The sequence below is a fragment of the Camelina sativa genome, chromosome 1, assembly GCF_030686135.1.
Source record: "Camelina sativa cultivar CO46 ecotype springtype chromosome 1, ASM3068613v1".
Taxonomy (NCBI): Eukaryota; Viridiplantae; Streptophyta; class Magnoliopsida; order Brassicales; family Brassicaceae; genus Camelina; species Camelina sativa.
This window is the reverse complement of record NC_141880.1, coordinates 24,455,052-24,468,263: the sequence shown is the minus strand read 5'-3', so window position 1 is coordinate 24,468,263 and position 13,212 is coordinate 24,455,052. Positions and strand designations below refer to the sequence as shown.

The 13,212-nt window shown below is 39.2% G+C and overlaps 1 protein-coding gene and 1 pseudogene across 4 annotated transcripts; one reads left to right on the top strand and one right to left on the bottom strand.

Annotated features, from left to right (window-relative positions):
• The first annotated feature begins 1,154 nt into the window (after nt 1-1,154).
• LOC104700830 (putative F-box protein At1g30930 pseudogene) lies at nt 1,155-3,006 on the top strand (annotated as a pseudogene). Its single transcript, XR_015563785.1, has one exon. The product of XR_015563785.1 is annotated as a putative F-box protein At1g30930 pseudogene (transcript).
• Nucleotides 3,007-3,028: 22 nt separating this feature from the next.
• On the bottom strand, nt 3,029-7,660 carry LOC104700840 (phytochrome B). Of its 3 annotated transcripts, none has more exons than XM_087461531.1 (4): nt 5,242-7,660; nt 4,343-5,150; nt 3,963-4,253; nt 3,029-3,561 (listed from the first exon to the last, which is right to left on the bottom strand). In XM_087461531.1, exons 1-4 carry the CDS (start codon nt 7,385-7,387, stop codon nt 3,306-3,308), a joined length of 3,501 nt encoding a protein of 1,166 aa, XP_087317657.1. In that variant the 5' UTR covers nt 7,388-7,660; the 3' UTR covers nt 3,029-3,305. The 3 variants fall into 3 exon arrangements, with proteins under 3 accessions (XP_087317657.1, XP_087317666.1, XP_087317651.1); XM_087461540.1 differs by having other exon boundaries at nt 3,029-3,737; nt 5,242-7,631; XM_087461525.1 differs by having other exon boundaries at nt 3,029-3,582; nt 5,242-7,631.
• Between the last annotated feature and the right edge of the window lie 5,552 nt (nt 7,661-13,212).

Genomic DNA, 13,212 nt, shown 5'->3' with positions numbered 1-13,212 from the left:
ATTTGATTTGAGTTTGAGACACTCAGACGGCTATTGATTGGTGGGGGTATTTATAGAGCATATATAATGTGGTTTTGATTCCTTAAAGATTAATAATTTATTAAATTTTACAGTCTTTATGTTTACTTTAGTTTTCTTAAAGAGAAAAAGGTAGAGTTTTAGTGTGGGTATAATGTGAGAAGCGATAACAGCCTGGAGAGCATACACCAAAACTATAGTGCGATAATGTGTTGCATCCCTAATCTTAGCCAGCCCAACTTAAACGTTTCCTCTTTTAATATAATCGATAGATTTGAAAAAGAAGAGTGAAAATCACTCTTTAAACATTCAAATTGTGATTGAGTAGCACTTTAAACCTTGACATATTTTCACTAACAATATAAATCTTTAAAATGATTTCACTAACACTTTAAACTTTAAAACAAACTTTCCTGTTTGTACCATCACGAAAGATGACAGAACATTAATATCCGTCAACGTGAAATAGTTAAACTATGCTTGTTTGATTTAAATATTTGTTTAATTAATTTAATTTAATTTAATTATTTATGACGATTGAAAAAAAAAATTAAAAATACATCAAAGAAAAAAAAGTGAAGAATCAGAGGTAAGGTTAAAACATTTGACAATGTAAAATTGAAGACGACAATATATTTAGAAGATTCATTGGTAAAATTATTTTAAAGGTTTAACGTGTTAGTAAATTCATTTTAAAGGTTTATAGTGTTAGTGAAATTCTCTCGAGGTTTAAAGTGCTACTCAATAACACTTTGAAGGTTTAAAACGTGATTTTCCAAAAAAGAAAATTCAACTTTTTGGACGGTACCATTTCAATATTTCATCATAAAATTATTTATAATTATTGGCAGAGGTGCAAATGGGGGCTAACAAAATAACAATTTCAAGAAAATAATGAAAACTAAAATGAAGAAAAATGTGTTTAATTATTATTATAGGTTTGATTGGTTAGTTGAATAATTTAACAACGCACAAATTAAAGAGTTAAATTTTCGTAGAGGTGAAAGTTGGATTCCATAACATTTGTTGACTTCTTGTGAAAGATGAGAGCAAGAGAGTTGGATAGATTTACAATTTGCTCCATGAACACCATGCTTATGACTTTATTTTAGCCGCTGATTCACCAAAAGGTCCAAAACCATGTTTTGCCATTGAAATACATATGTTTCGATCAACACAAAAACAAGAAATTAAAAAAGTAAATAAAAAATTGGATGGTTAATTAAAGCCCATGCTTATTGGGTCTTACGTTAGTGTAGAGCCCATGATGATTAGGATTACAAATCCACCACCGCCCTAAACTTTGTTTGATTAGGTCGAACTTCCGACAAATCTTGAGTCTGTCGAAATATCTTTCTCCGTCCGATCGATCATGGATAGCTCAAAACCTTTTGATTCCATTCCAGATGATCTCCTCATCAAGATACTGTCAAAATTGCCAGCAAAATCTATAGCTACGTGTCGTTGCGTGTCGAAGCGATGGAAGTCGTCAGCTCTAATGAGATCTGGATTCCACTGTGATGACTTCACGTTTCTCACCAGATCCAAAGCTCGTCGACGGCTCTTAATTGGGGTACACCAACTACAAGACGGTGAGTGGAGCTTTTACTCAACTCCTCTGCCTCGGAATCCATGTAAGAAGTCGTCTTCTCCCGCCACCGAGTTTCATATCAAGTTCTCTAAAGGAACAAGCGAATACAATTGTAGCTATGCCTCTGGATTGATCTATTTCGATAAGATGCGTATCCCAAGGGAAGATAAAGATGTAAAGCGTGTGATATGTAACCCTCTCACAGGACAGTATGTGATCTTACCTCAACTTAGAAGTGGTGGTGTTTCGTATAGCTATTTAGGGTTTGATCCGATTGACAAGGAGTTCAAGGTACTGTTCATGACTACTCGTGAATTTATAGCTTCTAGTGGTACAGATCACTATATCTTGACGCTGGGAACTGGGGAATTGAAGTGGAGGAAGATCCAATGCCCTTTTACACATGAGCCTCTATGGGATAGGGTTTGCATCAATGGGGTTTTGTATTACTTAGCTCTAGCTACTAATGGATGGTCTCATGTGATAGTTTGCTTCGATTTTAGATCTGAGAAATTCAAGCTCCTTGACCCAAATTGCAGTTCAGGATACGGTTATGAACGCCGTTTCGATGGGATGATAAACTACAAGGGGAAACTATGTGGGATTTATTTGGATTATGGTTATGATGGTGGATTCCCCATTCAGTTGAGTATGAAGGTTCTAGAGAAGCGGGAATGGTCCAGCTATGTCTACTCTTTGTCGGCTGATCAGAGTCAAGTTGTTAACGTCAACAAAAATCTATCCGTTGTTGGGATGACTTCTTCAGGTGATATTGTTTTGTCGACGAATTCTGCTTCTAATCCTTTTTATGTTTTCTACTTCAATCCGGAAAGGAACAACACTCTCCAAGTTGTTGAAATGCAAGGTGCTGGAGATCACTGTGATTGGAGATACGCCTATGTAGAAGACTATGTAGAGGATATTAGTGTTACTGATGATGCAATGCAACCCAAGTCAGCCCCTTTACAACTAGGCCGAAACATTGTTCCCGAGAGGCCAAAACCACAACAACGCTCTCTTGACCTCTCCAAGTCTTCTCAATCTGTGGAAAACGAGGAGCAAATTACTGTTCCTGAGAGGCCAGAACCACAACGACGTAGGGATACGTCTCCTGACCTCTCCAAGTCTCCCCAATTTGTGAAGAACAAGGAGCAGAACGGGTGCGGATCATCATCATCAGCTAACCTGCTTTATCGCTCTGTTAGCTTAGCTATTTTATGTTTTGGTGCACTTAGCTATGTTATCTTTGTCCCCAAAAAAAAAAAATAGTGTAGCTCTGTCATTCCACTGGCTTAGATTGTCATCGTTCCCTGTGTCTCCTCTTTGGCTCTAGATTTATCTGATCCGAAAACTTTTAAACAATGAGACTAATATGGCATCATCATTTCTCATTATCATTTCAGTTTGGTCAAATTCATCAATCAAAATATGTTCCCTTCTTTTCTCATTATCTCTTCTCTCTCGGAGTTATCAATTTACACAGCACAAACAAAAGAAGTCTTGAAATTCTCTATAGCTAGTGTTACGTTTTTTCCCCCCGGGGAGCTGAGCTGAACGCAAACAAATCTCCTCTTCTCTACTACTCTCACCGGAACAAAAAAAACTTTCTACCCTCCTCCGACGTTGTTAGATACAACACAAACACACACATACACATACAAATGATACAAACTCTCATACAAACTGAAATGTGACTCTAATATGGCATCGTCAACATCATGTCACCGCTGCCACTCGCGGTTGACAATGGGCGTTTCCTAGGATCAGGGAGTTCGAGAATGATGAGGAAATATGATCGTTCTGATTCTCGGATGTATTGAACCTCACCGTTCATTAGCTTTAATATCTTTTGACATACGCTTAGACCTAAACCTTCAGGGCTTGTCCACCTGCTGCTGTGGAACATGTCTCGGACCAGTTCTGGAGGCAGACCTTCACCTGGACACGCCATTCTGAAAACAAAAAATAAAGACCTAACAGAGAAACCAAAACAATGAAACCCAAGTTTTACACTTCTGAGCTGGTTTTCATCGAGTTGAAAACATTACATTCTGTGTCTGCTAATTTCTACGCTTATGGTTCTGTCTAGAAGTTCCCGAGTCAGACTTAACCAAACCAAAGCTGCCACCTAAATAACCGATCCAAAAATCAAAACGATCTATATCCGAGGAAAACAGTAACCAAAACAGAGTTAAATTTTTACAAAAATGAATTGCTTAAAACCTCAGTTTCTTTAAAACGCCTAACCAAATTCATATACTTCATGTACCTAAAAATATGGAACCGAAAAAACCGGATTGCACAATTATGGTTATGGATATGAGAAGACAACAGCGGGAACAATGAAATGTACCTGTATTCTGTGCGGATAGTGGCGAATCCATTAGCCATTTGCTTTGAAACTTGGCTTAAATGGATCTCCACCCACTCTTGAGATGGTGCATACCGGATTATACTCAGCAGAAACTCAGACAGGAGTTGTTGAATCCTTATCTGGTCTCCATAAACAGCTACTGATTTGATCTCTTCTGGAATGTCACGGATCAGCTGAAGACCTCTGTCCCTTAATAAGAACATCGCTTGGCTTACAATCGCGTTTATGACACTTCCGAGGAAAAACTCCGCTCCCTTTAGCTCAAACGAACTGATAAAATGGAATAACAAAATTTGGGATTTGGTCACGTTTACTGAAGTAAACAAAACTAGTTTCTAGATAATTCTAATTAAACTCACCCGTCTTCAATGCTTTCAAGATCCATGTCACCGACGATCCTTGAGATCTGTTTCTCACAAGAAACACTTGTTTCAAGGAACTGCTTTTGATCCTCGTTCAAGTCCGTGGCCTCAAACAATGAGTTCGCGAAACGCATACCGCTCAAAGGATTCTTTATCACCTGACAAATATAAGCTAACTCTTTCGCCTTCGTGAAACACTCTGTGTCCTGTCTCCGTTGGACTGCTAAAGCTTGCTGCAGCTCAGGACTCGGGATCTGCAAGAAGCAGAAAGCCCCAATAACCTTTCCGTCGAGGCTAAGCCGTTTGTTTGCAGTCAATAGAGCCTGAACAAACTTCCCATTTCGGTCAAAAAACGGGAAAGGGAACTTATCCGTGTCTTGGCCACCAATCGCATTATGCAATACAATCATGAACTTGGTTAAAGCATCAGGACCCTTTAGCCTGCAACTGCTCCCAAACACTTCCCCAACGAGCATTTTCCCAATCACTTCACTGCGGGACAAACCCGTAAGCTTTTCCATCGCAGTATTCCATTCCAGGCAGCAAGTGTTCTCGTCAGCAGCAAATATTGGCGGGATTAGCGGGTTTGGGCTATGGACAATAGCCTTGTAATCTCCTTGTATGTTGATGAACTTATCCATTACGATTTTCTGACCAGTAACGTCTTGTGCAACAAAACAGACGCCTACAATGTTGTTTAAGTAGTCCTTGCTGGAACACGCATTCACAACCACAAAAACCGCTTTGCCTTGAAGTTCAGGGCTGAAAGTTTTCAACTTAACCTCCACATTCTTGTCCTCGTCCCCTGCATTGATTGCCAAATGCAACGAAATAATCATATACTCGTGAATTGTATATACACCGCAGATACAACATAGTTGGAGAACTGAATATACCTCTCAAAGCACGAGAAAGAAGCTTACTGACAGTTTCTTCATTCTCTTTGTATATTAGATCAGAAACCAGAGACTTGCCCATAGCTTCTTCAACTGAGAGACCTGTCAGTTCTGCAATCTTAGCGTTCCATCCATTGATGCAGCCTCCGGCATCAACAGCGAATATAGGAACAGTTGCGGTCTCGATGAGCCTAACCATCTCTCTTGCAACTGCACCTAACTCATCAATCCCTTGCTCTCCTGCCATATCTTTATATGGCTGAACCGCACCATCCACAGTTTTAGAGTTCATAGCCGCCTCAGATTCTCTAAAAGAGTCTCTCAGAATAAGCTGGAGCGAATGAATCGCATCCATTTCCGCAGTTTCCCATGGCTGACTTCGGCTCTTAACAACTTCAAGAAAAGCTTTAAAGGATGAACGAGGATGCATACGTTGCCCATCATCTTTATCCTCGGGATGATGCTTAGCGCCTCCCCATTTGATTTCTTTCGCAGTGTGAGATCGAAACCAGAAAAGAAAATCTCTTTTTGTGATATATGCAACTGCCATACCGCACACAGCATCCCCTAAGGCAGCTGCACCAGGATACCCGGCATCGCCTAAACTATCAGTGCTTAATCCAGTTGAATCCGCGTGATTCGCAAGCAACCACTCCACAACATCTCTTATCTGAACCTCACTAGGAGCAACACCCAACGCGTAATACTTGCCGTGGTAAAGAAATGATGCACCGTCACATTTCACCAAGTCCATGATACTAGGACTCTGTGTAACAATTCCAGCAGGCGAGTCACGCAGAAGCATATCGCATAACAGAGTCTGCGTTCTCAAAACACGTTTCTCTGACATCTGCAGAGCTAGCTGCAATTCCATGTTCAACTGTAAACCAAAAGCCTGCATCAGAAACTCACAAGCATACCTTAGCGGAAACGGTATGCAGCGAGAAGAAGTGTGATGGCAAACAACTAAACCCCAAAGCCTCATTGAGCTTCTCCCACTAGCTACATTGCTCCCATCTTCATCATTTCCATTAATTATAACCGCCATAGCTAAAGACGCAATAGACCCCATGTTAGCCATATACTGAGAGTGACAACCATGAGGAGCCCTAAGAGTAGAACCAACCAAGCACATAGATTGAGTCAGCCTATCGTCCTGCACCACAAGAACCGGCGTGGCATGACAATCCACAATCATTCGAACACGATTCTGCTTAAACAAGAAACGTGACGCTTGAGGAATGTCAGTAGCTGGATAATGCAGTCCAATATAAGGCTCCAAATCGTCTCGCTTACTCTCAGCTAAAACTTCTCCATGCTCATCTTCATGAAACTTATAAACCATAACACGATCATAACCAGTCAAGTCCCTCACACTCTCAACAACAGTGTCACACAAAAGCTTAATATCTCCACCGGGGAGAGACTGCAACTGCGAAATAGCACGAACCGCGAGTTTCTGAGACTGAACCGCACCAGCAATAGAAAGCGCTGGATCTTCAGTTCTAGCTGGCTCTAAATCAATCACAACACCAACATCAATCCTATGGAGAATGGCGTAAAACGGTTTACCAGTATACTTGGAATGGATCCAAACCGGATTCAACAACGTGATCTCCCGAGCCACGAAAGCACGCTCGAGTAGGATCGAGCTGGAGGAAGTGAACAAAGACCTCACGTCAGTCCCCATGGCTAGAATCTCAGGCTTCTCAAGACTAGGAACAGACTGAGGCATAAGCCCCAGCATTTCCCTAGCGTTTTGGCTGTAACCGATGATACCGAAGCTCGATTCGTCGACGGCGATCATGCATCCGAAAGGCTGAATGTAACCTCCTCTCTGGATTCGGGAGAGATAAGCGGTGATCTGCTGCTCAGGGACGGAGGAACAGTACGTCGTCGTTTTGAGTGATTGGGAGTAGTCGAAGGATTTGCCTGATCCGCCGGATTGTTCGAAGACGGCGTGGAGCCTAGCGTCGACGGTGTACTGTTGAATCGCTTTGCTCATTGAGGATTCTTGTGGTCTGAGGGATTTCGTTCCAGAAGATTGAGCTTGTTCTCCTCCTCTCCGTTTGTTGTTGTTATTAGCAGTGTGACTTGACGACGCCGCTCCTTCTCCGCCGCCGCCGCCGGTACCTCCGGAAACCATACTGAGAGAGGAGAATTAAGAAAAAATATCGGAATTGAGGGATTTATTAAAGTGAATCATTTGAGAGATTAATCTCTATACTCTCTTTTTGTGATTTGCTGAGAATTGAAACCGAGAGATGAATTGTGTCGAGAAATTGGGTTGGGAGAGATAAGTGACGGAAACTAAATTCTGAAAAGTTGTGTTAGTGATATACCAAGTCAAGTACTAGTAGGAGCCGAGATATTAATGGTCCAAGTCATGTGAGATGATAATATATATTTTGGACGGTATAAATAAAAATTAACGGATAGCAAGAATGGTACGTAAGTAGATGATTTTAAAATAATTAAAAAATATTACAATAGGTATCGATTATAATAAAAAAATATTTAACTGTATAGGAAAAATGGAAGGTCAATGATGTAAAATTATATTGAATTGTAGTATAAAATATCGATATACAAAATGGAAAGTTTAGTATAAAGTGATACGAACATTTAAATGTAAATATATATATATATATAATGATTAGTAGTTTAGTACGGGCTTTTGTTAGAAAAAATTGTTGATTTATCTATATTATAACATCAAATTAATAATATTTTAAATTAATATTAATGTGGATTCAAACCTGTCTATATATATTAATCGTCAGGTGGTAGTTTAACTTTTTATAAGTTTAAATAATTTATAAACTTTAAATCTATCAATAATAATAATATTCAAAACTTTAAAATTTTCTACTAAATAATTAAATTAAATCGATATAATTTTTGTTTTGATATTTGTTAAGTTGTGCTTCATATTCATCCATTAACATTTAAATTTTGTTTGATATTTAGAATATTATTTTAGATCACTGTTGAAAAATTACAGTAGATGTGAGATTTTGAATACACATTTTTTTCATAGATTGAATAATATATATTCGTTTTGAAAAATATAAATCATAATATATGCAGAAAATAGTTATATATATATATATATATGTTCTTTCTGTTATCTGATTATTCAAAACAAATAAAAACTTCACACAAAAATGATTGGAGAATTATAATTTAATTCGTAAAAAAAAACTTATAAGTACCTCTTTTTTTAATTGTGCAACATTATAGAAATATTTCTAATTTTATAATTAATGTTAAAAATCTTTTAGTTGTGTTTGTTTATATAAATAGTAGTTCATTAATTGTATACATTGTTTAGATACATGTATATAAGTATTTTTTTATTATATATTTACCCTTAACTAGGTTTTTTTTTCTAATATCTTTTTTTTTTTAAACACTTCTAATGTCTTATTAAAATAAAGATTTTTTCTTAATAAAAAATTATTTTTAAATATCTTTCTAAAGTATTAATATATATATATATATATATATGAATAATTAAAAGAAAGAAGATGTAGATCTTCAAAAAAATTATGGGCTAGGCTAACAGTTATTTAGCTGCTTTGATTTGGGTTTAATGTTGTAATCTTTTGGCTCCATTAGTGGATCAATATAATCTCTAGATGACAACAAAAAAAATCTTCAAAAAAACTGAGAACAATTTATTTTGTATTATTTTGTGTAACGTTAGTTCCTAACTTAAGATGGAAATAGTGTATCTCGTACAATTGCTAAAATTCAAAACCTAAACGGCTTACTTTTTTTTTTTTTTTTTTTTTTGGCTCAACAACAACTTTTCATTCACCAATTCATGTTACACTAGGTTTATCCACCATTACAAAATGTCTGATCCAACTTGGCTCTAAATAGTATAACTTAGGGTCATAATTCTCAAAAGAAAGAGACTCATTTGCTACTCTATCAGCCACACCATTACAAACTCTAGAAGAAAATACATATTTCACCTCTTTAAATGTTGGAAGCAGTTCTTTAATGTCTTGATGCATTGGAGCAAAAACTGGCCAGCTTTCATCATTATTCAACATGTTGACAACCGCCAATGAATCGGATTCAAAGATAACTTGTTTGTAGTTCAACCGAGACATCATGCTTACGGCCATTCTCATCGCTTCCAACTCCACTTCAAAGACTGATCTTGCTCGTCTAACTGCTTGTGCTCCGAACCATATTACTTCTCCACGATGATCCCGAAGAACCCACCCAATACCACTCCGAGTACCATCATTATGCCAAGCACCATCAGTATTACATTTGACCCAACCACTCAGAGGTGGCTTCCATTTCTCTGGTACTGTCGTAGCTACGGTAGATGAACTTCTGGCCTATTCTTTATGCTCCTCATGCTCTTTCCTTGTTCTCCATTCCTCAACATCCTCCAAGGCTTTCGTCAGAGTTTCACTAGTATCAAAATCCTTGCCACCATAGATATAATCATTTCTTGCTTTCCAAATCCTCCATAGTAACCAAGGAACAATGATATCCAAACCTTCAAGCTGAGGATGTTGAGACTTGATATTCAAAACATAGTACATGTTTGTGTAGAGTAAATCGACCCATTCTCCACCTTGCGGGGCCGAAATAGGAGATATCGCCCACACTTGTCGGGCATAAGAGCATTGAAAAAGGAGATGATTGATAGATTCCTCCTTGCTTGGACATCTTAAGCAATCAGAGTCCCTTGACAAGTGCCTAAAGGATAGATTCTTAGCTACCGAGAGACAGTTAGTCAGGCATTTCCACAAAAAATGTTGAACCTTTGGGCTTGTGTCCGTTTTCCACACCTGATGTATCAGTGGATTGAGACTAAGTTGGTTGACTTCCTGGAGACCTTTCCTTGCTTGAATCACCTGAGTAAGAACCCAATACCCCGACTTCACCGAATAGTTTCCGGTTCGGGCATAATCCCATGCGTATCCATCAGATCTGTTCTTACCACTAGGTCTAAGGTCTTCCATCAAACTCATGTCCTCCTCCGAGAAAAGCAGATCCAGAATGTCTCTTTTCCACCCCTTTCTAGACAATACCATTAGATCTCGAACCTTTGATAGTGAAGACACCGAGTCATGCAAGGGATAGGGGACTTGTTTGACACTGTGTATACCTCAGGCAGGTTTACAATGGAGCCACTGGTCTTGCCAAATGTCAGTTGTCTCACCATCCCCGATTATCATTCTTGCTCCCTGTTTAATAAGCTATTGAGCTTCATGTATACTTCGCCAAGCAAAAGATGGGCGTGATCCTAGTTTCGCTTGAAGAGGATTGGACTTACTGAAAATCGGCTTTTGAAGACTCTTGCCATTAAGGTATTTGGCTTTGTTAACATTCTCCAGAGCTGCTTCCCCAACAGAGCAATTTTGAAAGCCTCGATATCCTTGAAGCCAAGTCCGCCCTCCTGTTTCGGTTTACTAAGTTGTTCCCATGATTTCCAGTGCATTCCTCTTGAGTCTTTCTTATTAGCCCACCAAAAATCAGCCATGATCGAAATCATTTGCTGGCATATCGCTTTTGGTACCTTGAAACAGGTCATTGCATGAGTTGGTAGAGCCATTGCTACCGCCTTGAGGAGAACCTCTTTCCCACCAAGAGATAGAAAGTGATGCTGCCAGCCTGAAATCTTCTGACTGAAACGCTCCTTTAAGTAATTCAAGCTAGCAATCTTTGAACCTCCAAAAGCTTCAGGTAATCCCAAATAAAATCCGTCTCCTCCCTCCTCCGTTATCCCAGTCAAGCTTTTGATGGTTTCTCTTCTGTCCATAGGAATCTGTTTCCCAAAATAAAGACTTGACTTCTGATAATTTATCCTTTGCCCTGATGCAAGACTATATTCATATAGTAAACGCATTAAATACTGGATCTCTTCATCCTTCTCTTGGCAGTAAAAAATGCTATCATCAGCAAATAGAAGATGAGAGACAGGAGGGGCTCCCCTTGCTACCTTTAAACCGGTGATCTTACCTTCCCCTTCAGCTTGCTGAAGCATCCTGACCAACATTTCTGAACATAAAATGAAGAGGTATGGAGACAGTGGATCTCCCTGTCTTATACCCCTGGTCGGTTTGATATCACCATAAGGAATGCCTTTTATCAACACTTGATATTGAACTGACTCAACACAACTCATGATCAGATTAATCCAGCTATTTGAGAAACCCAGAACAGTCAGCGAATCTCGTAAGAAGGACCACTCAAATCTATCAAAGGCCTTGGAAATATCCGTCTTTATCGCAAGGTGCTCTTCAGAGCACTTATTCATAGAGTTGAGGGCATGGACAAGTTTGTGTGCTACCAAGATGTTGTCAGAGATGAGTCGTCCTTGAATAAATGTTGCTTGAGTAACCGAAACTAGTTCCGGCAATATCAGCTTCAGACGATTGGCCATAACCTTTGCAATGATCTTATAAATGACATTGCTAAGACTAATTGGCATGTACTCTGACAGCTTTACCGACTTTGTGCTTCTTTGGAATTAGGCATATATTAGTTTTGTTCATCTCCTTCTCCATTATACCTGTCCGAAAGAACTCTTTGACCATCTCTGTGAGCTCCACTCCTAATACATTCCAGTGTTGCTGGTAGAAGTAACCTGTCATTCCATTAGGGCATGGGCTCTTACTAGGGTTTATTTGAAAGACTGTCCTCTTTACTTTCTCTATAGTAACCAGCTTCAATAAATGCTCATTTTGAGTTTGAGAAACTCGGTTCCTTGAGCCTGTCCTGTCACCAATCTTATAACCAACATCCTCTGAGGTGAATAGAAGTTTAAAGTAATTCTCCGCAGTCCTCCCGAGGTCCCTCTCTGCAAACCATTCTTTACCTTCCTCATCAATCAGCTTGTGGATCCTATTTTGGGCTCTTTTATTCTTTGTGGCCGCATGGAAGAACTTGGTGTTCTTGTCTCCATTGTTGAGCCATGTCAAACGACTTTTATCCCTCCAAAATTGTTCCTCCTTTTGATATTCCTTATTCAGCTCAGATTTCAGGCAAATAAGCTCTTCTCTTCGAAAGGGTATTTGTCGAGTAGCCAAGTCAATATGATTATACAGTTCTTGAATTCTCTTTGCAGAATTTGGCTGATTATCTCTCTTCCATCGTGAGATTCTCTTTCTGCATTCTGCAATTTTCTCCATCATTGGCGTCTGATTAGCTGTTGCCATGTCCTTCCAGAAGTTTGCTATAAGCTCATTAAAACCTTCTCTGGATCCACATCGATGGTCATACTTGAAACAAGCCATTTGCTTCCTTTGTTCTCCCATCATACATGTGATTAAAGGACTGTGGTCCGAGCTGGCCTTTGGAAGACATATCGCTTGTGCTTGAGGAAACAGCTCCGTCCAGAGTTGATTTGCTACTGATCTATCCAACCGGCACTGTACCAACTCATCATTTCGATTACCATACCATGAATATTGGTATCCAGAATGCTTAATCTCCCACATTCCACAAGCTGACAACATCCTCCGGAATTCTACACAGGAGGCATCCTTACGAACTGGTCCTCCCAGTTTCTTCGATGGATCCACCAATTCGTTGAAATCTCCTGTCATAAGCCATGGTCCTCTTCGACTCACTCCAATACGGGAGAGCCTCTCCCACAAACCTCCTCTTTCACTTTGAACCGGTTTACCGTATACACAGATCAGGTGAAATTCTTTACCTTGCCAAGTGATAAGAGAGTGGATCAGTCTTTTATCCGTCTGTAAAATCTTCACTGTGACTGAATCTTTCCACATCAACGCCAAACCCCCACTTTTTCCAACCGGTTCCACCGTGTGTAAATCAAAATATCCAAAATGATTCACAACATTCTCCATGTAATTTCTTTTGTTCTTGGTCTCACAGAGGAATATTACCTCTGGGAAATACCGACCTCGTATTTCCTTCAGGTGTCGAACTGTAGGGGTATTCTCCACCCCCTGACAGTTCCAGCTTAGT

Excerpts from the sequence above, each read along its gene's own strand:
- LOC104700840 (XM_087461525.1), bottom strand. The coding sequence starts at position 7,387 with ATGGTTTCCGGAGGTACCGGCGGCGGCGGCGGAGAAGGAGCGGCGTCG. Across the intron at positions 5,151-5,241 it reads TCTTTCTCGTGCTTTGAGAG|GGGACGAGGACAAGAATGTG; the intron begins GTATATTCAGTT and ends CAATCAATGCAG. Across the intron at positions 4,254-4,342 it reads CTTGAAAGCATTGAAGACGG|TTCGTTTGAGCTAAAGGGAG; the intron begins GTGAGTTTAATT and ends CCATTTTATCAG.